The sequence below is a fragment of the Carettochelys insculpta genome, chromosome 23 (genome assembly GCF_033958435.1).
Source record: "Carettochelys insculpta isolate YL-2023 chromosome 23, ASM3395843v1, whole genome shotgun sequence".
Taxonomy (NCBI): Eukaryota; Metazoa; Chordata; order Testudines; family Carettochelyidae; genus Carettochelys; species Carettochelys insculpta.
Genome location: NC_134159.1, coordinates 344212 through 369973, shown reverse-complemented (window position 1 = coordinate 369973; position 25762 = coordinate 344212). Strand labels below are relative to the sequence as shown.

Genomic DNA, 25762 nt, shown 5'->3' with positions numbered 1-25762 from the left:
GGGCGGCCGCGACCCGTGCCTTGGCCTCAGCCCTGGCCGGGGCTGGCTGGAGGCCAGGCGGACCGGCAGATATGGCTGGCGGGTGTCAGCAGGCCCCACGTCCCCCTTGGCGGAAGGCCCCTCGGTGGTGGACGGCGGTGCGACGGCGGGTGGAGCAGGCAGGGTGGGCAGAGCGGCGGCTGGCGCGGCATGAGGGGCCAGGTAGTCGGCTATGCGCTCAAATGTGCGCATAAAGGCCCCCCGTGCCTCCTGGCGCCATGCCAGCGCCCGCTCCTGCACATGGAGGCGTGGCTCCTCCACCTGCAGGCGCTGCTCGGAGACCTCCAACTGCCGCCGGAGGATAGCCAGAAGCTGGGAGTCCGTTGCCATCCTCGGATGGTGCTGGGTCCGCTGTCGTCCCTGCCCTGGGGCTGGTCGGTGCTCCGCCGAGGGGCTGGCCTGGAGTGATGGTTCTGGTGGGCTCTCCGGGACCACTGACACCTTGCTGGCGCTCTCCGGTCCCTCCGATGGTGCAGCTGCGGAACACGGGGGGGAAGAAGAGTGGAGACAGCCGTTAGTGTGGGCTCCGAGCCGTGGCCCTTGTCCCCCCACCCCTGTGCTGCAGGTTCCCCATCCCCGTCCCCAGGAGATGCTGCTGCTGATGATGGGTGTCCCACCCCTCTCACCGGGGGACCCTAGGTTCTGATCCCCCCATCCCCAGGGATGGGGCATGGCACTGTCATGCTGTGGGGGCAGGGGCTGATGCCCTCTTCTGAGGGACATGCCATTGCTGTCCTTGGGGCCATGGTCATCTGGGCATGTGGAGGGCCCTGGTCATGTCTGTTGCCCCCGCCCCTCAACCCCGGGGGTGTGCACCGGGGCGGGTACATACCTGACAGTCCGCTCCCACGGTCGGGGGACACCCGGTGGGTGGACACCCTGCTGGAGCTCTGGGACGGGATGGCGATCCGGAGCCGCCCATCGCTGGAGGAGGATCCCCCCTCCTCCTCCTCCTCTGGTGTCCCAGGGGTGGGCTCCTGGGGGGGGGGCCCTGGAGTGCGGGGCTTGCCTCCGGGGCGGACTCTGCCTCCGGGGCCTGCTGGGGCTCCTCGGCCGAGGTGTCAAGAGTGGCCGGAGGGGAGGAGGTGCACCGGGGGCCCAGGATTTCCCTGAGCTCCCTGTAAAAGGGGCAAGTGATGGGGGCGGCCCCAGATCAGCTAGCTGCATCCCGGGCCCGGGCGTAACCCTGCCGCAGCTCCTCAACCTTACTCCTGACGTGGTCAGGAGTGCAGGCAGGGTGACCTCGGGTGGCCAGGCCCTCGGCCAGCCGAGCGAACGCATTTGCATTCCGCCTCTTGCTCCCCATTACCTGGAGCACCTCCTTCTCGCTCCAGAGCCCCAGCAGGTCCCGAAGCTCGGCCTCCATCCAGGAGGGGCCCCGCTGCTGCTTCCCCGCCTGGCTGCTGGGCTGGGAGCCCTGGCTCCCCTTGAGGGGGGTGCCCTGGGGTCACGTGGGGGGCTGGCTGTCTGCCATCGCAGCGGGGGGGGTGTCTCTGGGCTGGTGTGAGACGTGCAGGCCGGCCGCATGGCTGTGCTGCCGCCTGCACACTCTCTCAGCTTCCTGCACAGGAAGGCAGGGGGCGGGGACCTTTAAGGGGCCGCTGCACATGGTGACCATCGAGCTCAGGGGCTGCAGAGAGCGTCTCTCAACCCCTCAGCTGATGGCCGCCATGGCGGACCCCGCTATTTCGATGTTGCAGGACGCGCATCAGCTACACGTGCCCTACTTCGACGTTCAACGTCGAAGTAGGGTGCTGTTCCCATCTCCTGATGGGGATAGCGACTTCGACATCTCGCCACCTTACGTCAATATCAACTTCGAAATAGCGCCCGTCACGTGTAGTCGTGGCAGGTGCTATTTTGAAGTTGGCGCAGCTATTTCGAAGTAGCTGGCACGTGTAGACGCGGCTAAGGTGTATTTGAATCTCTTAGTTTGTTGGTTCATTTTGTATTTTGTAGTAGATGAATCTGTACAGTATGAGGTCTAGTGACAGCATCAATCACAATTTTTTTTTCTTGTGCATAAAGGTCCTTTCTTTTTCGAAAGAGTTCCCATTCCTCCCATACTAGATTCTTTTGGGGCTTGGTATCAAGGGTATCTCCAGCTTATCAAGGGTAACTCCAGCCCATCTTATTTCAGGGCAAAGTAACTTTTCTCGTGTTAGCATATATCGAGTCTAGCATTAACTGTCAAATCATAGTCGTCTGCACGGATGTAGCTTATGAAAGCTCTTTTGGATCATTTGTTTTCATTTGTTTAATGTGCTCATACACTGGCGCTAGAAGTCTAAATAATAAGATCCGTGAGCTAGTGTCCCATATTAAAGGAGGATATTGATATAATAGGCATAACAGAAAGTGGAGAACAGGATCTGGTCTAAGAGGTAAATATAATTGGACCACTTGGAAATAGTGATCATAATGTAATAAAATTTAACATCCCTGTGGTGTGTAAAGCACTCAGCAGCAAAGCACTGTGGCATTAAATTTCAGAAAGGGGAACTACACAAAAATAAGGAGGTTAGTTTAACAGACATTAAAAGGTACATTGCCAAAAGTAAAATCCCTGTAAGCTGCATGGAAACTTTTCAAAGATACCTTAATAGAGGACAAACTTGTATGTATATTCCGTATTAAAAACACAGTAAGGCTGGGTCTATACTAGCAAGTTCTTTTGGAAAAGCAGGCCCTTTTTCGAAAGAATTTTCAGTGTCTACACATAAAATACACCCTTTTGGTCTGAAATTGGAAGAACACAGCACTTTTTTCAGCAGCCCTCTTTCAGAAAAAAACGTGTAGACACCCCAGGGGCCCTTTTTTGAAAGAGCAGTCCTCATGGTGCTGAATTTTTTGATCCCTGTCCCATTCTGTCAAAAGAGCAGTGGCTGTATGGCAGCTCTGTATCGAAAGAGTGGATCAGTCATTTGATCTGCTTTTTTGTGTGTGGATGTGCTCTTTCAAAAGAAGTTTTTTCGGAAGAGATCTTACAGAAGACCGTCTTTTGAAAGATAGCTGTTCTGTAGACATAACCTATGAGTTCCAAAAGAGTGCCACAGGGGCTTAACAATCAAGTAAATGAAGCAGTGAAAGATAAAAAGGCATCATTTAAAAAGCGGACATTAAATCCCAGCAAGGAAAAGTTAAGTGTAAAAACATAAAAAGAAAAACCAAAAAGAAGTTTGAAGAACAGCTAGCAAAACATTCACAAAGTAATAGCAAAATGTCTTTTAAGTACACCAGAAGCAGGGAGTCTGCTAAACAACCAATGGGGCCACTGGATGATTGAGATGCTGAGGGAGTGCTCAACGAAGATAAAGGCATTCTGGTGAAAGTAAATGAATTCTTTGCTTCAGTCTTCATGGTTGAGGATGTTAGGGAGATTCCCAAACTTGAGCCACTCTATTAGGTGACACATCTGAGGAATTGTCCAAGATTAAGGTATCATTATAGGAGGTTTTGGAACACATTGATAAACTTAATAGTAACCGAGACCAGCTGGCGTTCACTCAGAGAGTTCAGAAAGAACTCAAATGTGAAACTGTGGCACTAACCATTGTTCATAATTTATTCTTTAAATCAGCTTCTGTATCTATTGACTGGAAGATAGCTAATGTGACACCAGTATTTAAAAAGTGCTCTAGAGGGCTACGTCTACACGTGAAGCCTACATCGAAGTAGCCTATTTCGATGTGGCGACATCGAAATAGGCTATTTCGATGAATAACGTCTACACGTCCTCCAGGGCTGGCAACGTCGATGTTCAACATCGACGTTGCACAGCACCACATCGAAATAGGCGCAGCGAGGGAACGTCTACACGCCACAGTAGCACACATCGAAATAAGGGTGCCAGGCACAGCTGCAGACAGGGTCACAGGGCGGACTCAACAGCAAGTCGCTCCCTTAAAGAGCCCCTCCCAGACACACTTGCACTAAACAGCACAAGATACACAGAGCCGACAACGAGTTGCAGACCCTGTGCATGCAGCATGAATCCCCCGCTGCAGCAGCCAGAAGCCCTGGGCTAAGGGCTGCTGCACACGGTGACCATAGAGCCCCGCACGGGCTGGAGAGACAGCGTCTCTCAACCCCCCAGCTGATGGCTGCCATGGAGGACCCCACAATTTCGACGTTGCGGGACGCGGATCGTCTACACGGTCCCTACTTCGATGTTGAACGTCGAAGTAGGGCGCTATTCCGATCCCCTCATGAGGTTAGCGACTTCGACGTCTCACTGCCTAACGTTGAAGTTAACTTCGAAATAGCGCCCGACGCGTGTAGCCGTGACGGGCGCTATTTCGAAGTTAGTGCCGCTACTTCTAAGTAGCGTGCACATGTAGACACAGCTGAGGTGTCCTGTCAATTACAGACCAGTAAGTTTATTGTCAATATGAGGCAAATTAGTTGAAACTATATTTAAAAAAATAAAATTGTCAGACATGTAGATGAACATAACTTGTTGGGGAAAAGTCAAAATGGTTTCTGTAAAGGGAATTCATGCCTTACTAATCTAGCGGAGTTCTTTAAGTTAGTCAGTAAGCATATGGACAAGGGGTATCTGGTGGATTTAGTGTACTTAGATTTCCAGAAAGCCTTTGATAAGGTCCCTCACCAAAGTCTCTTAAGTAAAATAAGTTGTCATGGGATAAGAGGGGAAGGTCCTCTTATAGATTGAAAATTGGTTGAAAGACAGGAAACAAAGAGTGGGAATAAATGGTAAGTTTCAGAATTGAGGCAGGTAACTAGTGGAGTCCTCCAAGGGTCTGGACAGGGACCAATTCTATTCAACCTATTTATAAATGATCTGGAAAAAAAGGGAAACAGTGAGATGGCAAAATTTCCTGATGATGCTAAACTGCTCAAGATAGTTAAGACCAAAGCAGACTGTGAAGACCTTCAAAAAGATCTCACAAAACTAAATGATTGGTCAACAAAATGGCAAATGACTTTTAATGTTGATAAATGCAAAGTAAATCACATTGAAAAAATAATCCCATCTGTACATATAAAATGACGGGAACTAATTTAGCTATAACCATTCAAGATAGAGAGCTTAGAGTCATTATGGATAGTTCCCTGAAAACATACACTCAGTGTGCTGCAGCAGTCAAAAAAGCAAACAGAATGCTAGGAATCATTAAAAAAAGGGATAGAGAATAAGACAGAGAACGTCTTATTGCCTTTATATAAATCGGTGGAATGCCAACATCTTGACTATTGCATATGGATGTGGTCACCTCATATCAAAAAAATATATATTAGCATTAGAAAAGGTTCAGAAAAGGGCAACAGAAATGATTAGGGGTTTGTGATGTGTGCCATATGAAGAAAGATTAAAACGACTGGGACTTTTCAACTAAGAAAAGAGGAGACTAAGGGGGAAATGTGATAGAGGTCTATAAAATCAATGACAGGTGCGGAGAAAGTAAATAAGGAAAAGTTATGTACTTGTTCCCATAACAAAAGAACTAGGGGTCACTAAGGCTGTTTCTGCACTGCATTCCACTTTCAGAAGTAGAAGGCAAATGAATGAGATTGCAAACGAAGCATGGATTTACATGCCTTGCACATCATTTACATATTCTTGCACAATCGCACTTCTGGAAGAGGCTTTTTCAGAAGCAAAAACAGCCATGTAGATGGGATTCTTTTGAAAACAAACCCTGTTTTCGAAAGAACCCTTCTTCCAGGAACAAAATAGGAAGATGGGTTCTTTTGAAAATGGAGTTTATTTTCAAAGAAACCCTATCTACACAGCTGTTTTTGCTTCGGGAAAGGCCTCTTCCAGAAGCATAATTGTTTGAGAATATGCAAATGATGCATGAGATATGTAAATCCATGCTTCATTTGCATTTTCAATCTCACTTACTTGCAGTCCACTTCCAGAAGCGGAATGCAGTGTAGACGTAGCCCAAATGAAATTAATGGGCAGCAGGTTTAAAACTAAAAAAGGAACACTTTGCCAGAGGATTTTGTGAAAACCAAGACTTGAACAGTGTTCAAAAATAACTAGATAAATTCATAGAGGTTAGGTCCAGCAATGGTCCAGCAATAGCTGATGATAGATAGGATGTTAGTTAGAGGTTGGAAATGGGTGCCAGGAAAGGGTTTGCTTTCATGATTACCTGCTGTGTTTACTCCCTCTGGGGCCTGAGGCATTGGCCTCTGTTGGAAGACAGGGTACTGGGCTAGATGGACCTTTGCTCTGACCCAGTGTGGCCATTCTTTGTTCTTACTGCCTTTCCATAGGGGAAAGAGAGACTCTGGCAAATACCGGGGTTATGTGATTAATTTAGAGTGACAGCAACTTTCCCTCCAATACATCCCTTTCCTGTTAAGTTGGTATTTATTTATTCTGCCTAGAATAGAAAGGATAATGATCTGAAATGTTTTATAGCACAACTGGTTAAAGCAGCCTTGCATATTTTGTCAGTCTTGTCCTTTTACGAAGCTAGATCCTTGTTACAGAAACCAAATTCAGTGATTCATTCTTCCATTACAAAAACATTCTAGTATCGTAAATCTAAGTCTAGAAATGGTTTATAGGTTAGGTAACCCAGCTCCACAGCATCCTTTTCATGGCTGGTCCTTCTACTCTAAAGGTGGCTATACTCTAACACTGCCATAAAAGGTATAGACACTGGATGACCAGCTAGCACAGATATAAAGAGCACTGTAGATAGTGAAACATAGCTTAGATGTGGAGAATAGAGTACAGTGCCCTATGTGACTAAAACTCCAGGATATATACCCTACACAGACTAGCTGTATTCCCAAGAAGTGCCTCCCAAATCTAAATTGTTATTTTTAACAGTGCAGTGTACTGCTGCATCCCTGTTCCGAAACCCTTCCTGCAAAGTGAACAGCTGAAGCAGGGGAGAAAGTCTCAGGTCATTCTCCACTGACCTTTTGCTCCTTGCAGTGAAAGGCTCTGACAGTGGCAAGCTTCTGGAATCTTTTGCTACAGCATAACTACATATGCTGTGCTTGTATTCTGCAGCTGCTGTAAATGTAGAAATAACCTTAAGGATATGTCTGCATTGCAAATAAAAACCCATGTCTGCAAAGTGAGAGGGTCCCCCAGGTTGGGCTTCAGCCTAAGCCCATGAAACAAATCAGTTGGCATAGGTTAGTATTGGGTACCTAATCAGTGTAAACGTATGCTGAGGGTGAGAAGATTACTGAGAATCTAGCTGTTAAACAGTATCAGAAGGATAGGCATGTTAGTCTGTAGTCGCAAAATAACAAGAAGTCCGCTTCGTCAGAAGTGGGTGTTTGCCCACAAAAGCTTATGCTCCAAAAAATCTGTTAGTCTATACAGGTGCCACAGGACTTCTCATTTCTATTAAACTGTATATGCCATTTTTACTGTCATACTCTCACTAACTCCGTGATATCAGTTACTAGATTTATCTGTAAGTACCATAGAACTCATTTTAGGTTCCGGTCTACTGCCTTATACAGTGCAACTGGGTATCCCGGAGAGCAGAGCAAGGCCCCAAGACTATTGAGCAGATTCATAAGGAAGCAAAAATTGAAGAGCAAGAGGAGCAGAGAAAGGTCCAGCAACTCATGACCAAAGAGAAGAGAAGACCAGGTAAAGAACCACATAAATTATCTCCCATTTCACTGTGGGCACTCATTGCCTGCAGTTCAGAATCATTTTAGAAAGACAGAAATCTGTTGAGGATTTGCTGTGTCAGATATGTGAGATGGAAAGAGTAATAAAATTTGAGGATATTTTCTTCAGTATCCGTCTGCAGTATCATGCTTGTCCCATCTGCCTCGAGAAGGTGGTATGTCTGTTTAAAATGATCACTGATGCAATAGCTAACGTTGTTGACAAAGATGGTCTCATGGAAGTCTGGTTCTGTTGCCTGCTCTGCTTTGAATTCTTGTGTAGTGTTTTGGGCAAATCCATTAAGCTCTCAAATGTCTCAATTTCCTTATATGTAAAATGGTAAGTACACCATATAGGTGGTTTATGCTTAAATGTTATCTTGATGTGAAACATTACACTTTTCTAAGGTCTCATAGGGATCTCAGAGAAATATAATTACAGTTTCAAGAGTCACATTCTGTCTGTCTTACATGGAATAAAATCTTATTTCATGCAGACTCCGATTTCAGAAAATTGCAGTATTCCCATAGCAAGGTGCAGTTCATTGTGTGAAATGTTATGATTAGCCTGACCTTACATTTTTATTAGGTATCAAATTTAAATACCTATTGAGATGAATAGAGTCTGTTCATACCTTTCTGAACTACTGTACCAAAGTCAGCCATTCTAAAAGCAGGTCTGGATCCTTTTGATTTCAGTAGCATCACATTTGGTTAGCCTAGCATTGAGTTGTCTCATTGGTTTGGCCAGTCTCGGTAGCTTCATTAAGACACTGCATAACCAGTACAGTCAGATTTTTTTTTCTCCCTAACTGTAATGGCTAGACATTTTTTTTCTAAATGTAATTTTTTTAATTGTTCTGAACTGATGGGGCCACTAGAGATGTGCTGATACAATATATCACCAGGTCTTATCAGTCCAAGCCATGGATCCAGAATAAAATAAAACAAAAAGTACCTTTAAAAGTGTTTCAGTATAAAACGGCTAATGAGAATACAAATGTGGAGAGCCACTAGATAAAAAAATGTGTTAAAACATGTATGCGGAACCATTAAGAACTAGTAACTACAGAAATGTGCTAAACAAGAAAGTAAACATCTAGCAAGCAGCAAATGTGAGAGAAGAATGCTAGACAGACCCAGTGGAGAAAAATCTTCTGTGGGATATTAAAGATTACACAAGAGAAACAATAAATAAAAAAGGAGGCTGGCAAATTTCATATTAGCTTCTATTTTTAATGCTGCTACAATTTATAATAATGTTCGGAAAGAAACTACACCTGAACCTCTTGAGGTGATCCTTATTCAGGTTTAAATGCGTGTAGTGAATCTATGCAGTGAGGTCCCTTCCAGCCCTAGAATTCTATGATTCTATGACATCAAGCTGTTTCAGGTAACAAGAAGCCATTTCTTCTTCCTTGTGTACTTGCCCATGTCTGTTCCAGATTAGGTGTGTCTGCCATTACATGCTCCAATGCCAGAAGTTTTTTCTTTAGCAGTAACTGTAGAGGAGTGAATCTGTTGGCCCCTGGAATGGTGACCTCAAGGTGCAATGTAAGGAGTGCCACACACTTGCTCTGCCTTCAGTTCCTTCTTATCTTCAGTGTTTGTTGCTTCAGAACTGCAGTTTCTGTTTCTACCTAGCAATAGTGTTGTATATGTTATCTTCTAGTTACAGTTCCCTTAGTTATTAGTGATTATAGTTTTTCTGTCCCTAATGGGACTCAGCCTAGTGATGAGGCATGCCCTGGGGTTTTAGGACTGTGACTAGTGTAAGAAACCTGTCCAGGTTAGAGACCCCCATGCTAGCTGTTTTTGCTGTCTGGAAGATACACAGTTGTTGCATCTGTAAAACTTTCAAGCTGCAAACAAAAAAAGGATTGGGACATTAGATTAAAGGCACTCTTTACGGTGGTGGTGCTGACACCGACTCCAGAGTGTCCAGGTTCAAACTTCATGCACAGCACCATGACCAATACCACTTTCTGTGTGGTGGAAATCCACCCCCTCAGCACCCTTAGAACCCAGAAGGAAGATGAGGAGATGATGTTCTCCTGCTCATAAGGGCAAGGAGAGGGCAGGAGGTGAGCCTAGATCCACAAGGCAGGCTTATTATCTCCAAATGAGAGTCAGGCCCCAGCCTTGTTTGAGTGGGAACACCCTCCCAGAGTCATGCATGCCATGCTAGGTAGCAGTACCAGAATCTGGTAACTGCAGATGACATCAACCCAGGAAGCCCTTAGAGCAGCACATATCTTGGGACCACCTTGTCAGTCCACATCTGCATCTGTGCACACCACCTCATGGAATGCTGCTGCCTGGCTAGAGCCCACTGGTCTTCAGACTTTGGGCACCACACCATAGGATCAAAGCACTGGTCATGAGCTAGGTGGCATTGCCCTCAGGAGGAACTGTGCGACCCTGGAACCTCATTCAGTCAGCATCAGTCAGCGAAGACTCTTCACTGGGACTCATGGTGGTAGTCCCCATCCTACAGATGCGGGTCACCGCCCCACAGCCATTGCTCTATCTTCCAATGTTGGTGCCAAACCAAGGAGCAGGAATGGGACCAATCTTAAAATAATTATCATTGCTCTCCCAAGATATTACTGCAAATCTTCTGAATGCAGTTACCGGCCACCGGGATGTCAACACGGAAGGTTATCACCAGCTGATGTATACTCGGAACATTGGGGTAACTACCGCTGGAAACAAGACAATTGGTTTGTCTTGGTGCAGTTGCTGTCACCAGAGCTCATTCCCCATCCTGTGCCCTAGAGTTGGACCAAGAGCCCTTATTGGTGGGCTAAGGTCCTCCCTTGATGGTGCTGGTTACTCCAGTGGCACCACAGGTTTTCCTGTGGCCCCAGAGCCAGTGGCCAGAGCTAAACTCCATGGCATCCCCTCTATTTCTTTCATTCATGTACAGAATATATTTTGTTATGTGTATGGATGCAAAGGTGGATGAGCACCACCAGTAGAAAGACATGCTGTCAGGTGTGGGTGCTCTGTTAATCAGCTGGGCAGCATTTGAATCTCTCCGGGGTGGCTGCACAAGTGCTCAGCTTACAGTGAACACTGCCAGTAGGTCTCTGGGTAACTGTGGCAACTTCTCACAGTCTGCCTGCAGTCTCCCATCCTCAGGAGATGGAAGCCACGTGCTGGGAACCCCTCAGATCCAGCAAGTAGGGGAGGACAACCAAGCTGAATAAGCCCAGAAGAGGCACCTGTGATACCATAATCATCATCATCATCTTCTGATGAGGCAATTGTGTGGGCCCCATCGGTGGTCCTGCAAGATGATGCTAAGGTTCTCCAAGAGCTTCTAAAGACAGTGGCCTCTAATCTGGGCCTGGAAATGGAGGAACTGAAGGAGTCTGTGGTCTTTTTCATCTTTATTATAGGATTACACTCCCAATTCATGTAGGAGTAGCCAACAACTCTAAAAAACAACGTTTGCTGGTCCCAGTTTCAAAGCAGACTGAATATAAGTATTACGTGCCTGCGAAAGAATTTGAATACTTATATACACAAGCTGCCTACTAAAATCATTGGTAAATTTCAGTGGTGACTGAGTGAGAGAGACAGGGTCAACCTGGTGCCACTTCCAAAAATAGGGAGGCCAAGAGTGTAGATCCTTTGGGGAGGAAATTTTATTCTTCAGTGAACCTATAGCTTACAGTTGTAGTAGATTGCTATGATATTAGTATTTGTCAGTCCAAGGCCAGATTTGTTGACTCTCTCCCAGAGGGTCCAAGGAAAGAGTTTCAAGTCCTCCAGGAAGAGGGCTAGAGAGTGGCTAGACAGCCTTGCAGGTGGCTTCAGATGTTGCTGATTTGGCAACATGGTCTGTGGCCTTTGCAATCATGATGAGCAGGGCTGCATGACTCCAATCTTGAACAGATGACTAAGGAGGAGTATAAATCTATGGCTGGAGAATGTAGAGGGAGGAGGATAATCAGGAAAGTGAAAGCGCATCTGGAATTGCAGCTAGCAAGGAATCTGAAGGTCAACAAAAAGGGTTTCTACAAGCATGTTAACAATAAGAGGGTTACCTGGGAGGGTGTGGGGCCATTACTGGATGAGGGAGGTAACCTGGTGAGAGATGATATGGGAAAGAATGAAGTAGTCAATGCTTATTTTGCCTCAGTCTTCCTGGACAAGGTTAGCTCCCCAGCTACGGCACTAATCAATGCAGTATTGGAAGGAGGTGGGCAGCCCTTGGTGGTGAAACAACGGGTTAAGAGCTGTTTAGAAAAGCTATACTCACGCAAATCTATGGGTCCAGATTTGATGCATCAAAGGGTACTGAGGGAATTGGCAGATGTCATAGCAGAGCCTTTGGCTGTTATCTTTGAAAATGCGTGAAGATCAGCAGAGATCCAGGCTGACTGGAAGAAGGGAAATGTAGTGCCCATCTTTAAAAAGGAAAGAAGGACAATCAAGGGAACTATAGACAGGTCAGCCTTACCTCAGTCCCCAGAAAAATCATGGAGAAAATTCTCAAGGAATCCATTTTAGAGCACTTGGAAGAGGGGAGAGTGCTTAAGAGTAGTCAACATGGATTCACCAGGGGCAAATCATGGCTGACCAATCTGATTAGCTTCTGTGTTGAGGCAACAGGGTCTGTGGACATGCGGAAGTCAATGGATGTGGTATACCTTGACTTTAGCAAAGCTTTTGATACAGTCTCCCATATCACTCTTGCCAATCACTTAAGGAAGTATGGATTGGATACAGGCACTGTAAGATGGAAAGAAAGCTGACTAGACAGTTGGGCCCAATGGGTAGTGATCAGTGGCTCCCTGTCTTGCAGGTGGTTGGTTTCAAATGGAGTGCCCCAATGACTGGTTCCAGGGCCAGTGTTATTCAACATCTTTATTAATGACCTGGACAAGGGGATGGATTGCTTCCTCAGCAAATCTGCAGGTTACACTAAGCTACGGGGTCAGGTAGATACATTGGAGAGTAGAGCTAGGGTCCAGAGTTGCCTAGATAAATTGGATGATTGGACCAAAAGAAATCTGTTGTGGTTCAACAAGGAGAAGTGCAGAGTCCTGCACTTGGGATGGAAGAATCGCAAGCATTGTTACAGGCTGGGTGCCGACTGGCTAAGTAGTAGTGCAGCAGAAAAGGACCTGAGGTTTATGGTGGATGAGAGGCTGGATATGAGTCAACAGTGTGTCCTTGTAACAAAGAAGGTTAGTGGCATATTGGGGTGCATTAGGAGAAGCATTTCCAGCATATCTTGAGAAGTTATTATTCGCCTCTGTTTGGCACTGGTGAGGCCTCATCTGGAGTATTGCATCCATTTCTGGGCCCCCTAGCATAGAAGTGATGTGGATACATTAAAGCAGGTCCAGCGGAGGGCAATGAAAATGATTAGGGGGCTGGAGCGCCTGACCTATGAGGAGAGACTGACTGACTTGGGCTTATTTAGTTTGCAGTAGAGAAGAGTGAGGGGTGATTTGATAGAAGCCTTCAGCTTCCTGAAGTGGGGCTCTAACGAGGATGGAGAGAGTCTCTTCTCAGTAGTGATGGATGGCAGAACAAGGAGCCTGAAGTTACAGAGGTAGAGGTGTAGGTTGGATATTAGGAAAATCTGTTTCACCAGGAGAGTGGTGAAGCACTGGAATGCTTTATCTAGAGAGGTGGTGGAATCTCCATCCCTAGAGAGTCATAGAATTCTAGGGCTGGAAGGGACCTCAGGAGGTCATCTAGTCCAGCTCCCCACCCAGAGGAGGATCAACCTCAACAAAATCTTACCTGCCCCAGGCCCCTTGAAAGGCTGCATCTAGGTATGAATTCTCAACCCTGGGTTTACAAGCCCCATGCTCTAACTGCTGAGCTGTCACTCCTAAGCTGGGTTTTAAGTCCCGGCTTGACAAAGTTCTAGCTGGAATTATTTAGTTCGGGTTTATCCTGCTTCAGGCAGGGGACTGGACTTGATGACATCCTAAGATCCCTTCCAGCCCTAGTAGTTTATGATTCTGTGAATCTTTGGGGATGTTGGCAGAGGTTCAGAATTGTCTGCTGGGCCTCCATTTTGACAGCCTATTTGCAAAACAGATGGGAAACTGAATCGGCTTTTGGACTCTTGTACCAAACTTAAGGCCCTGGGGTTGTAAGAGGAAAGAGATTTCAAGCCACAGCTTTCATTGCAGAGGTGTAATCAGCCCATGCAAGAACACTTCCAGGGGAAGGGAAAAGTGACAAGTGTTGTCAAGGTCAGCAACTCTCAACTTCAACACAGGCAGGCTTTTTCAACCCTGAGCATAGTTCCAAGTGAGCATTTCTAGGGTGTGGCTGAGGACAACATCCCGAGCAATATCCTGGGTCCTACCTCCTTCTCTTTTCCAGTTGAGTTTCCCTTTTCTCCTTGCCTGGATGTCCATTACCTCGTACCACTGGGTCCTCAGTACTGCATCTCAAGGCTGTATCTTCCATTTTATTTCTTCCCTGGTATCCCATCTTCTCTCACCATCCACCTTCAGGGACACATCTCACAATATTCTACTGCAACAAGATGTACAGAACCTGTTGCAGGCAGAGGTGGTGAAAGACGTCCCCCTCACCCTCATGGGCAAGGAATTCTAATCTCATTGCTTTCTAATTCCAAAGGCCAAGGGTGGGCTCAGACCTCTCCTGGGCCTATGAGATCTCAACAAATACCTCAAGAAGTTGAAATTCCATTTGGTTTTCTTAACCTACATCATTCCGTCCCTTCGTTGAGGAGACTGGTATGCTGCACTTGACTTGCATACTTCCACATAGCAAAGGCACGTTTGCTATCTCTGTTCCATAGTGGTTGGAGTGCATTTCTAGTTTGCGATATTACTGTTCAACCTAGCTACAGCACCACAAGTTTATACAAACTGCATGTCAGTGCTGGCTACTTACCTGAGGTCTCAGGACATCCGTATCTACTCATACTTGAATGACTGGCTGGTGAGGAGCCATTCTAGGTCTCTGGTCATGGATGCAGTTGAGACAATGTGCAAGCAGTTAGGTCTGTTGATAAATAAAGAAAAATCAACATTAGTCCCCCTCCAAAGGGTAGATTTTACCGGTGTGATCCTTAGTTCTGCCAAGGTGATGGTTTTTTTGCCACTAGGCAGGTTCCAGTCAGTGAAAGACCTCATTGATGGAGTCTCGGTATTCCCCCTCGTGACAGCTAAAGTCTTATATTACTGGGTGACGTGGCAGTGTGCACATGTATTCTGCCATGCAAGGCTCGAAATTCATCTGTTCCAGCAGAGCCTAGCAACAGTCTATATCCCATCCAGAGATGACCTGGATAAAGTGACAAGTATCAGAGGGGGGATAGCTCAGTGGTTTGAGCACTGGCCTGCTAAACCTGGGGTTGTGAGCTCAATCCCTGAAGAGGCCATTTAGGGATTGGGGCAACTAGATTTCAGGGATGGTGTTTGCTCCTCCCAAGAGGGCAGGGGATGGGACTCAATAACCTCCCCAGGTCCCTTCCAGTTCTAGGAGATGTGTATCTCCAATTATTACGTAGGGAGGGATAGCTCAGTGGTTTGAGCATTGGCCTGTTAAACCCAGGGTTGCAAGCTCAATCCTTGAGGAGGCCATTTTGGGATTGGGGCAAATAGATGTTAGGAATGGTGCTTGGTCCTGCCAAGACAGCAGGGGACTGGACTAGATGACCTCCTGAGGTCCCTTCCAGTTATTTACACAAGAATGCAGGAGCAAGATTAGAAAGGCTAAGGCACAAAATGAGCTCAAACTAGCTACAGGCATAAAGGGAAACAAGAAGGCTTTTTATAAATACATTAGAAACAAGAGGAAGACCAGGGACGGGGTAGAGCTATTGCTCAGTGAGGAGGGAGAAACAGTAACAGAGAACTTGGAAATGGCAGAGATGCTTAATGACGTCTTTGTTTCACTCTTCAAGGAGAAGTCTGATGAAGGAATAACGAACATAGTGAATGCTAGTGGGAAAGGCGTAGGGTTAGAACTTGAAATAAAAAAGGAACAAATTAAAAATCACTTAGAAAAATTAGATGTCTGCACGTCACCAGAGCCTGATGAAATGCATCCTAGAATACTCAAGGAGCTGATAGGGGAGGGGAATAAGAATAACCCGGGAAACTACAAGCCAGTCAGCTTAACTTCTGTGCCAGGAAAGATAATGAAGCAGGTAATTAAAGAAATCATCTGCAAGCACTTGGAAGATGGTAAGGTGATAGGGAACAGCCAGCATGGATTTCTAAAGAACAAATCACGTCAAACCAATCTGATAGCTTTCTTTGATAGGAAAACGAGCCTTGTGGGTAGGGGAGAAGAGGTGGATGTGGTATACCTAGACTTTAGTAAAGCATTTGATACAGTCTTGCATGATATTCTTGTAAAAAAACTAGGCAAATACAACTTAGATGAGGCTACTATAAGGTGGGTGCATAACTGGCTGGATAAACATACTCAGAGAGTAGTGCTTAATGGTTCTCAATCCTGCTGGAAAAGTATAAGAAGTGGGGTTCCGCAGGGGTCTGTGTTAGGACCAGTTCTAGAAGTTCAATATCTTCATCAACAATTTAGATATTTGCATAGGAAGTAGCTTATTATGTTTGCAGATGATACCAAACTGGGAGGGGTTGCAACTGCTTTGGAGGATAGGGTCACAATTCAAAAGGATCTAGATAAACTGGAGAAATGGGCCGAGGCAAGCAGGATGAAGTTTAATAAGGAAAAATGCAAAGTGCTCCACTTGGGAAAGAACAGTCAGTTTCACACACACAGAATGGGAGGAGACTGTCTAGGAATGACTACAGCAGAAAGGGATCTAGGAGTTATAGGGGACCACAAACTAAATATGAGTCAACAGTGTAATGCTGTTGCAAAAAAAAACAAACATGATTCTGGGATGCATTAACAGATGTGTTGTGAACAAGACACGAGAAGTCATTCTTCTTCTCTACTCTGCGCTGGTTAGGCCTTAGCTGGAGTATTGTGTCCAGTCCTGACAGTGCAGTTCAAGAAAGATGTGGAGAAATTAGAGAGAGTCCAGAAAAGAGCGACAAAAATGATTAAAGGCCTAGAGCACGTGACCAATGAAGAAAGGCTGAAAGAATTGGGCTTGTTTAGTTTGAAAAAGAGAAGACTGAGGGGGGACATGATAGCGGTTTTCAGGTATGTAAAAGGGTGTCATGAGGAGGGAGAAAACTTGTTCTTCTTGGCCTCTGAGGATAGAACAAGAGGCAATGGACTTAAAATGCAGCAAGGGAGGTTTAGGTTGGACATTAGGAAAAAGTTCCTAACTGTCAGGTTGGTCAAACAATGGAATAAATTGCCTAGGGAGGTTGTGAAATCTCCATCGCTGGAGATATTTAAGAACAGGTTAGATAAATGTCTATCAGGGATGGTTTAGACAGTACTTGGTCCTGTCATGAGGGCAGGGGGCTGGACTCGATGGCCCCTCGAGGTCCCTTCCAGTCCTAGTATTCTGTGATTCTATGATCAGAGAGGTAGCTGTGTTAGTCTGTCCCTTTGAGAACAACAAGAAGTTTCGTGGCACCTTATTAACTAACAGATATTTTGGAGTATAATCATTTGTGGGCAAAGACCCACTTCATCAGATGCATGAGTGTGCATGAGGATCTGATGAAGTGGGTCTTTGCCCATGAAAGCTCGTGCTCCAAAATATCTGTTAGTATATAAGGTGCCACAGGATTTCTTCTTGTTGTGGACAGAATGGTCACTATTCCACCAGCTGTGCTCAAGGCACTGCAGTAGAAGACTGACCCAGGATCCAAGGGGTACAGTGTGACACCCCTCTCCTGCATTATCACTCATATCAGATGCTTTTGACCTCAGATGGGGGACACGCCTCGGAGAGATGTAAACACAAGGTACATGGTACCCAGAGGAGTTGACATACATAAATGTTAAGGAGCTCCAGGTAGTTTACATGGCCTGTACAATATTGTGCCCGCAGGTGTAGGGCCATGTATTCCAAGTATTGATGGACAACATGGCCTCCATGTTCTATATCAACAGGCAAGTAGGAGTGTGTTCTTCAGCCCTCTGCCAGGAGACACTTCACCTATCAACGGTATTAGAGCCACAGGTTGTTTCACTTCACTGGTGTCAGGAATACATTGGTGGATTGCTTCAGCAGTTCCTTCTTATCTCATCTGAGTCATCCCTCCACTTCTAGGTGTTCCAGATGTTCTTCTGGAGCTGGGGCACTTCACAAGTGGACCTTTTTACCGTAAAGCAAAATATTATCAATTTTTGCTTCCTGCGAAGTCCTGGAGGTGGAGCTCTCGCAGATGCTTTTCTCCTGTCTTGGTCAGGAGACTTAATGTACATGTTTCCACCTATTCCTGTAGTCAGCGGAGTCCTAGAAAAGATCAAGAGGGACAAGGCCTTTATCACCTTAATCACCCTGGCATGGTTGTACCAGCATTGGCTAAGTACACTCCTGGACATCACAGTAACCCTGTAGTGGATACTACCCAATCACCCAGACCTCCTATTGCTGGACCATGGTCATCTCCTGCACCCCAGCCTCCCATCGCTTTACCTCATCGCATAGCTAACGCGTGGCTGAACGAAGACGAGCACGCACGCATTCTCTAGAGAAGACGAGAGAGTGCTGTTAGACACAGGGAAACCATCTACCGGGACAGTTTACCTAGCAAAGTGGACAAGGTTTTCACTCGGTACAGCTGAGCAAAGCATCTCACCAACAGATTCATCCTTACAGACTATCCTGGGTTACCTGCTCTCTGACTCATTTGTGGTGGAAGTTTGACTTCTTTGTGGCAGTGGCAGTGGTAGTGGTTAGACAGGTGTCAGAGTTTAAAGCACTGACTTTTCTGTATATAGCATTTTTTTCTGGACAAGGTCCAGCTCCAATCCCACTTGGCTTTTTTTTTTTTTTTTTTTTTCCACCAAAGGTGCTGTATCAGCCTTTCATATGAACCAGGATATTTTCCTCCCGGTGTTCTACCCTAAGCCACATGCCAGCAGTGAGGAGGGGAGGCTGTATTTTTGGATGGCTTTTTGCCTGGAGCTACCAGGCTCTTTAGGAAGTCAACCCATTTCTTTATAGTGACTGCAGACAAGATGAAGGGCCTTGCAGTCTCCACACCGAGGATCTCCACTTGAATTATCTCCTATATCAAGACATGTTACAAACTGGCACATATCCCACCGCAGCTGGTTGTAAAGGCACACTCAACAGGGCTGAAGGCATCACCAGGTGCATTCCTTGCTCATGTCCCCATCCAGGACATCTTTAAAGCCATTACTTGGTCTTCTGTGAATACATTCATGACTCACTATGCCCTCAGGCAGCAGGCTGGGGGGACTTTAGCTTTGGCAGCCCTGTGCTACAGGCAAGACATCCCTGAACTCCTGCCTGCCTCTGTAGATACTGCTTGGGAGTCACCTAACTTGACATGAACATGAATAAGCACATGAAGAAAAAAAGACTGTTACTTGTTCCATACATGGTGTTCTTTGAGTTGTGTTGTGCATGTCCATTCCACAGCCCACCCCCCTTCCCCACTATTGGAGTTTCAATGAAAAGGTGGGGTGAGCACATGGCACCCCTTATACGGTGTCATGAGGGCACCACTCCAAGAGTTGCCAGAGCTGCTCCTCTACAAACACTACTAAGGGAAAGTCTCCCTCGCTAGTGCATGTGGCGAGCACACACACCTAACATGAGCAACTAATCTCAAAGAATACCAGTTGCATAACAAGTAACTGTCTTTCCTGCCTCTTTATGATGCTCTTTATTTTGCACAATGCATGTAAATGACTACCTTGGAACACCTAAAACACAGGTTGAAAAAACAGTGCTGTAGTTAGGGTAAATAACAAAAAATTTGGGCCCTCAAAATTGTGTCTTTTTCTTTTTCGGCCCTATTTATAATACAGTAAATAATAATCTACATGCGCCGCAATTCCTAAGGTAAGCGCACGTCTGACCCCTTTCAGGTGGCTTCCTTAAGGTCATTCCGCTTAGGAGTTCTTCTTTCAACTTGTTAATGGCAGAGGTCTGTGATTCCCCCTCTACACCAAGAATTTGCGCTGCAATCCTTCATGCAGTTTGCCATTATTTTCAGTTGATTTGAGTTTAGTACAGCAGCTGTGGCTCTGCTTTCTTTCAGGGAGGTGACAAGCTTAACTAGTGACCAGACAGCCTTCATCAAGGAAGTATTACTCAGGACAAAAGCATTACAAAGATAACAGTGAACAGCCTACATGCAGGTGTTAGTTTACCAGGCAGTCACTCATCTTCCACATGGAAATCTGGATAGGAACAAAGTTCTTCAAATCTTTCTCACAGGTCTATCCCTCTTGGTCATAGCATTATGCTCATTCTAGGAGTGTGAGTGTCTCGCTCGCATGTCAGGGTAAACTCTTCATACAGTGCTTAGTTCTTTGTTTGGTAACCACCCATATTCAGATCAAACTAGCATATGCCATTCCCCGCTGAGGGATGATCCCTTTCCAGTCTGCTGCCTGCCTAGGAATTTTCATTAATTATCCCCCAGTGATTTTAGTTCCTTCAGGAATCCTCTGTAGCTTCCCTGTTGAGCTAGAATACAAACCATAGCTCAGAAAGATATGCATGCATACTACTTATAAAGTTGATACAGTAGTCTTTGACTATTCCATGCCCTTGTAATATATAAGCTAGACTACAGCTCCAAAATTCACACTTAACAGTTACACTGCAGAGTTGTGCAAGTTTTAGGTCTGAAGTCTGTATAAATTGCCCTTCAATATGTTTGGATCATGAGCAACAATTTTAAGGTGGTTTTGGTTGACTTTGTTTTTGTAGGTGTCCAAAGGGTAGATGAAGGTGGATGGAACACAGTTCAGGGGGCAAAGAACAGTCGTGTGCTTGACCCCACCAAATTCCTTAAAATCACCAAGGTAAGTATCAATGGGCAGAGTCACTTAAGGATGCCAGAGCTACTACGATATTAGTTTGGGAAGTTTTTATTTAAGTATATGCAGGAGATGGTTTGGTGTTCATAGGTACAAGGAAGTGCCAGTGCATAACCTTGTCTTACTCCAATTTTTTAGGATGTCTTAATTCATAAAATCTTTGGAGAGGCAGGTCTAAGCTGAAAGTAATAAAACATTGCGCAAATGTCATTGGTTCTGAATACTCAAAAATGATTTTAATTAAGGAAAGACAACATAAGCACACTTTTTTAAGATTCATAATTATCCTTTTTTGAATAAAAATATTTTTGAAAAGAGAATGTGAATTAGGTACTGTCTTTCACCGGAAATATAGTACATCAAGCCGCTGTTCCACAAGGGCTCTCGCATGACTTGGAAAGCCTGTATGTAGGTTTCATGGAGACAGTTCTCAAGAAGATTCTTGACATTCAGTGTCTAGCTCAAGGGTGGGCAATAATTTTTGATTGGGGGGCACTCCAAGGCCACACTTTTCTATGCTATGGAGGGAGTGCAGAATCTGGGGTTGAAGTTGGGGGCAGAAAGGAGCTTGGGTTATAGGACTAGGGTGCAGGATAGGGTGTGTGGGGTCTAAGGGGGAGTTTGGGTTGTGATCTGTGGCAGGGTATTGGGGTGCAGGGTCTAGGAGGGGGTATGGATGCAGGAGAGAATTCTGACTTGGATGAAGGTTGTAGGACTTGGTGCAGGGTCTGGGAGGTAGTTAGGGTGCAGTGCCAGAGGCAGGCTCTGGCCAGGAGGCACTTACCCAAGAAGCTACTGGCAAGCAGCACTCTCAGTTAGGCTTCTGTGCAGCACAATTTCATGGATTTTCTGGATATGAGTGAACAGTGTGCCTTTGTAGCCAAGAAGGCTGACACCATACTAGGGTGCATTAGAAGGAGCATTTCAATCAGATCGAGAGAAGTAGTTGTTCCCCTCTATTCGGCACTGGTGAGGCCACATCTGGAATATTGTGTCCAGTTTTGGCCCCCCCAGTATAAAAAGGATGCGGATGTACTGAAGCAGGTTCAGTGGAGGGCAACAAAAAAGATTGAGGGTCTGGAGCACAAGACCTATGGGGATAGGCTGAGGGATTTAGGCTTGTTTAGTTTACAGAAGAGAAGACTTAGAGGTGATTTAATAGCAGCCTTCAACTTCCTGAAATGGGGCTCTAAAGAGGATGGAGAGAAACTGTTCTCAATGGTGACAGACGGCAGAACAAGGAGTAATGGTCTGAAGTTAAAGGGAGAGGTGCAGCTTGGATGTTAGGAAAAAGAATTTCACCAGGTGGGTGATGAAGCACTGGAATGTGTTACTGACGGAGGTGGTGGAATCTCATCTCCATCTAAGGCCTGGCTTGACAAGGTCCTGGCTGGGATGATTTAGTTGGGGTTGAACCTGCTTTAGGCAGGGGGCTGGACTAGATGACCTCTTGAGGTCCCTTCCAGCCCTATGATTCTATGAATCCTATTGGCCACAGCAGAGAGATTTTGCTGAGTAGGGCATTGCTTGAAACAGCTGAATGGGAGCTGAGAGATTTTGGTGGTGATGGGAAGCACCCAAAGCTCTCCACAGCTGGGGCAGGCTGTGTGCTAGATTAAAAGGCTTGGCACAGTGGATCTGCCCCATGGCCCAGGTCTTGCCTGCCCCAGTCTCACCTCTGAAAGCAGAGCTGCCCCACCATACTCACAGTACACAGAGTCCCCAGGCTTGATAGCAGGCTCCTTCTATTCTACAACTTCCTTAAAATTGACTCTTGTATTTTTCTGTGTCTTGTCCAGACATTTTTTCTGACCACCATTTCCTGTACACTTCTGAATGTTCCAGTGAGAGGCCCTGGAAATCAGTGAGAGGCCCTTCGTGATGAACCTTCTATATTTTTGTGATTCTTATTCAGTTTTTGGGACTCCCCTCTCACACATACACAGGAAAAAGGGTCAGAGGGAACTAGAGGAACACCCTTTTCCTCTTAATATGTCAGGTGTTCCCCTTTATCCTCTCTTAGTTGGCAGTGTTTAAAGAGCTGACTGGGCAGGGAAGATTGAAATGCCAAGAGTTCTTTGAGCGCTTTCCCCATGGATGCTCCATGGTAGCACGACAGCACAGAGACTTTCCTAGCTGCAGTGAGTGGGACTGTGCATGTGTGGTCCCAGTGTATGCCGTTTGTGCCACTAGGGATTGTACATGCAGCCCTGCTCTCTCCTCAGTTCCTTCATAGCTGCCTTTGGCTACAGAAGGAGCTCGTCTTTCTCCCTTCCACAGACTTGTAGACAGAGAATACACAGCTTATAGTTATCCTTGTTCCTATATTCGTAGTTCTTTATAACATAATTAGTTGAGTTACATACAAAAAACAAACAAAAGAAAACGAGAAAGAAGGCACTTCCTTCTTCTCATTAGTTTCAATCTTCACTGTACATAGTTCACTGACGTGACCTGTAAAAAAAAAAAAAAAAAAAAAAAAGAAGAAGAAGAAGAAGAAAGAGAAGTAAAGTAGAAGAAAGTAGACATGTCAGTAAAGCTGGGTTTTAAAAAATGTTGTAACTGCTGTGATCTGCTGCCTGATTCAGCTGAGCATTCGGAGTGCATTTGTTGTTGTAAGAGCTTAACGATGTGGGCTAGAAAGGATAGGGAGCTTCAGCTGAAAATGCTCCTTATTGATAAAGCTCTTGAGCCACTGACAGACCCACTTTCTAAACTGGACGACGTCCCTTCTATCAGGGACACTGTCTCCTCCTCACAGGGGACTTAGGAAGAAGGTCAGCCTTCCCCATTATGTTCCCTTTCCAGAGTGAACGTGGGAGGGGCAGTTCAGGCATTCAACACCCAAGCCTGTCTCTGCCTCTAAGCTTAAAAACAGCACCTCAGTAAAAGCAGCTTCAGTCCCTGTGGCACTGGCAATGCCTGAAATGGCTATGCGTCCATCACGGATGCTGGCAGACCAAACAGTGGCTGCTGTGCTGAGTGTGTAACTGACACAGGCTGAAACACAGCCGGTGCTGGAGGAACATGTGGTGCTGCTGTCTCTCCCAGCATCGGGGGAGCAACATAAAACCACAGTGCAGCACCAGCTCCCACCAGCGGCACTGCGGAAAGGCAGGGCTAAAAGGAACAGAGTTCCCTCAGAACCGTAACCCTCGTTCTTTAACTAGATCACCATGGGGGCACTATGCAACATCCAGCCCCAAGACCACCCTACCACCACAGGGATACTGTGAATGGCTGTCTTCATTATTACAAGGCACCGAGATATTATCGTGACCCGCATTACTCTGCAGATTACAGAGACCACTCACCCAAAACAGTTAATCAGTTTCCAAAAGCCCTCACATCACAGTGCTCTTCTACAGCTAATAGATATTTTGCCAGAAGCGCCAACATTTGTCCCCAAGTGCAGCCCATTCATCACATTATTACTCAGACCATCATTATCATTACTCTAAACATGAGTCAGACACTCACAGAATTTTAGGGCTGGAAGGGACCTCAGGAGGTCATCTAGTCCAGCCCCCTGCCTAAAGCAGGATCAACCCCAACTAAATCATGCCAGTCATGACTTGTCAAGCCAGGCCTTAAAAACCCCTAGAGATGGAGATTCCACCACCTCTGTCAGTAACACATTCCAGTGCTTCACCACCCACCTAAGCTGCGTCTACACGTGCACGCTACTTCGAAGTAGCGGCAGTAACTTCGAAATAGCGCCCGTCACGTCTACACGTGTTGGGCGCTATTTCGAAGTTGAAATCGACGTTAGGCGGCGAGACGTCGAAGTCGCTAACCCCATGAGCGGATGGGAATAGCGCCCTACTTCGACGTTCAACATCGAAGTAGGGACGTGTAGACGATCCGCGTCCCGCAACATCGAAATAGCGGGGTCCTCCATGGCGGCCATCAGCTGGGGGGTTGAGAGATACTCTCTCTCCAGCCCTTGCGGGGCTCTGTGGTCACCGTGGGCAGCAGCCCTTAGCCCAGGGCTTCTGGCTGCTGCTGCTGCAGCTGGGGGTCCGTGCTGCATATACAGGGTCTGCAACTAGTTGTTGGCTCTGTGTATCTTGCACTGTTTAATGAAAGTGTGTCTGGGAGGGGCCCTTTAAGGGAGCGACTTGCTGTTGAGTCCTCCCCGTGACCCTGTCTGCAGCTGTGCCTGGCTCCCTTATTTCGATGTGTGCTACTTTGGCGTGTAGACGTTCCCTCGCTGTGCCTATTTCGATGTTGGGCTGAGCAACGTCGAAGTTGAACATCGACGTTGCCAGCCCTGGAGGACGTGTAGACGTTATTCATCGAAATAGCCTATTTCGATGTCGCAACATCGAAATAAGCTATTTCGAAGTTGGGTGCACGTGTAGACGTAGCCCTAGTGAAATTCTTTTTCCTAACATCCAAGCTGCACCTCTCCCTTTAACTTCAGACCATTACTCCTTGTTCTGTCGTCTGTCACCATTGAGAACAGTTTCTCTCCATCCTCTTTAGAGCCCCTTTTCAGGAAGTTGAAGGCTGCTATCAAATCACTCCTCAGTCTTCTCTTCTGCAAACTAAGTAGTGCAAATCTCTCAGCTCTCCTTATAGTCATGTACTCCAGCCCCCTAATCATGTTTGTTGTCCTCCACTGAACCTTCTCCAATGCATCCACATCCTTTCTATACTATGGGTCCCGGAACTGGACACAATACTCCAGATGTGGCCTCACAAGTGCCGAGTAGAGGGGAATAAATAACTTCTCTAGATCTGATGGAAATGCTTCTCCTAATGCACCCCAATACGCTGTTAACCTTCTTTGCTACAAGGACACACATTTGACCCATATCCAGCCTCTTGTCCACTGTAATCCCCAGGTCCTTTTCTGCTGCACTACTACTTAGCCAGTCAGTCCCCAGCCTGTAACAGTGCTTGGGATTCTTCGATCCCAAGCACAGGACTCTGCACTTCTTCTTGTTGAACTCTATCAAATTTCCTCTTTGTCCAATCCTCCAATTTATTTAGGTCACTCTGGAACCTGTCCCTACCCTCCAATGTACCTCCCTGTCCCCCTAGTTTAGTATCATCTTCCAAATTTGCTGAGGATGCAATCCATCCCTTCATCAAGGTCATAAATAAATATATTGAGAAGCACTGGCCCTAGAACCGATCCTTGGGGCACTCCATTTGATACGGATCA

General features: G+C 46.2%; 1 protein-coding gene across 16 annotated transcripts in view; it reads left to right on the top strand.

Annotated features, from left to right (window-relative positions):
• The window catches only part of EIF4G3 (eukaryotic translation initiation factor 4 gamma 3), a 505170-nt gene that overhangs the window by 365632 nt on the left and 113776 nt on the right, over positions 1-25762 (top strand). For 15 of the 16 annotated variants that reach the window (XR_012642393.1, XM_074976024.1, XM_074976018.1 and 12 more), the window contains 2 exons: positions 7504-7636; positions 20480-20574. Coding sequence is in view for 15 of the 16 variants with exons in the window: in XM_074976024.1 (XP_074832125.1) it covers positions 7504-7636; positions 20480-20574 (228 nt within the window). In the remaining variant the exon portion in view is untranslated. The remainder of the gene's footprint in view (positions 1-7503; positions 7637-20479; positions 20575-25762) is intronic. The other variant, XM_074976019.1, reaches the window with a different exon arrangement.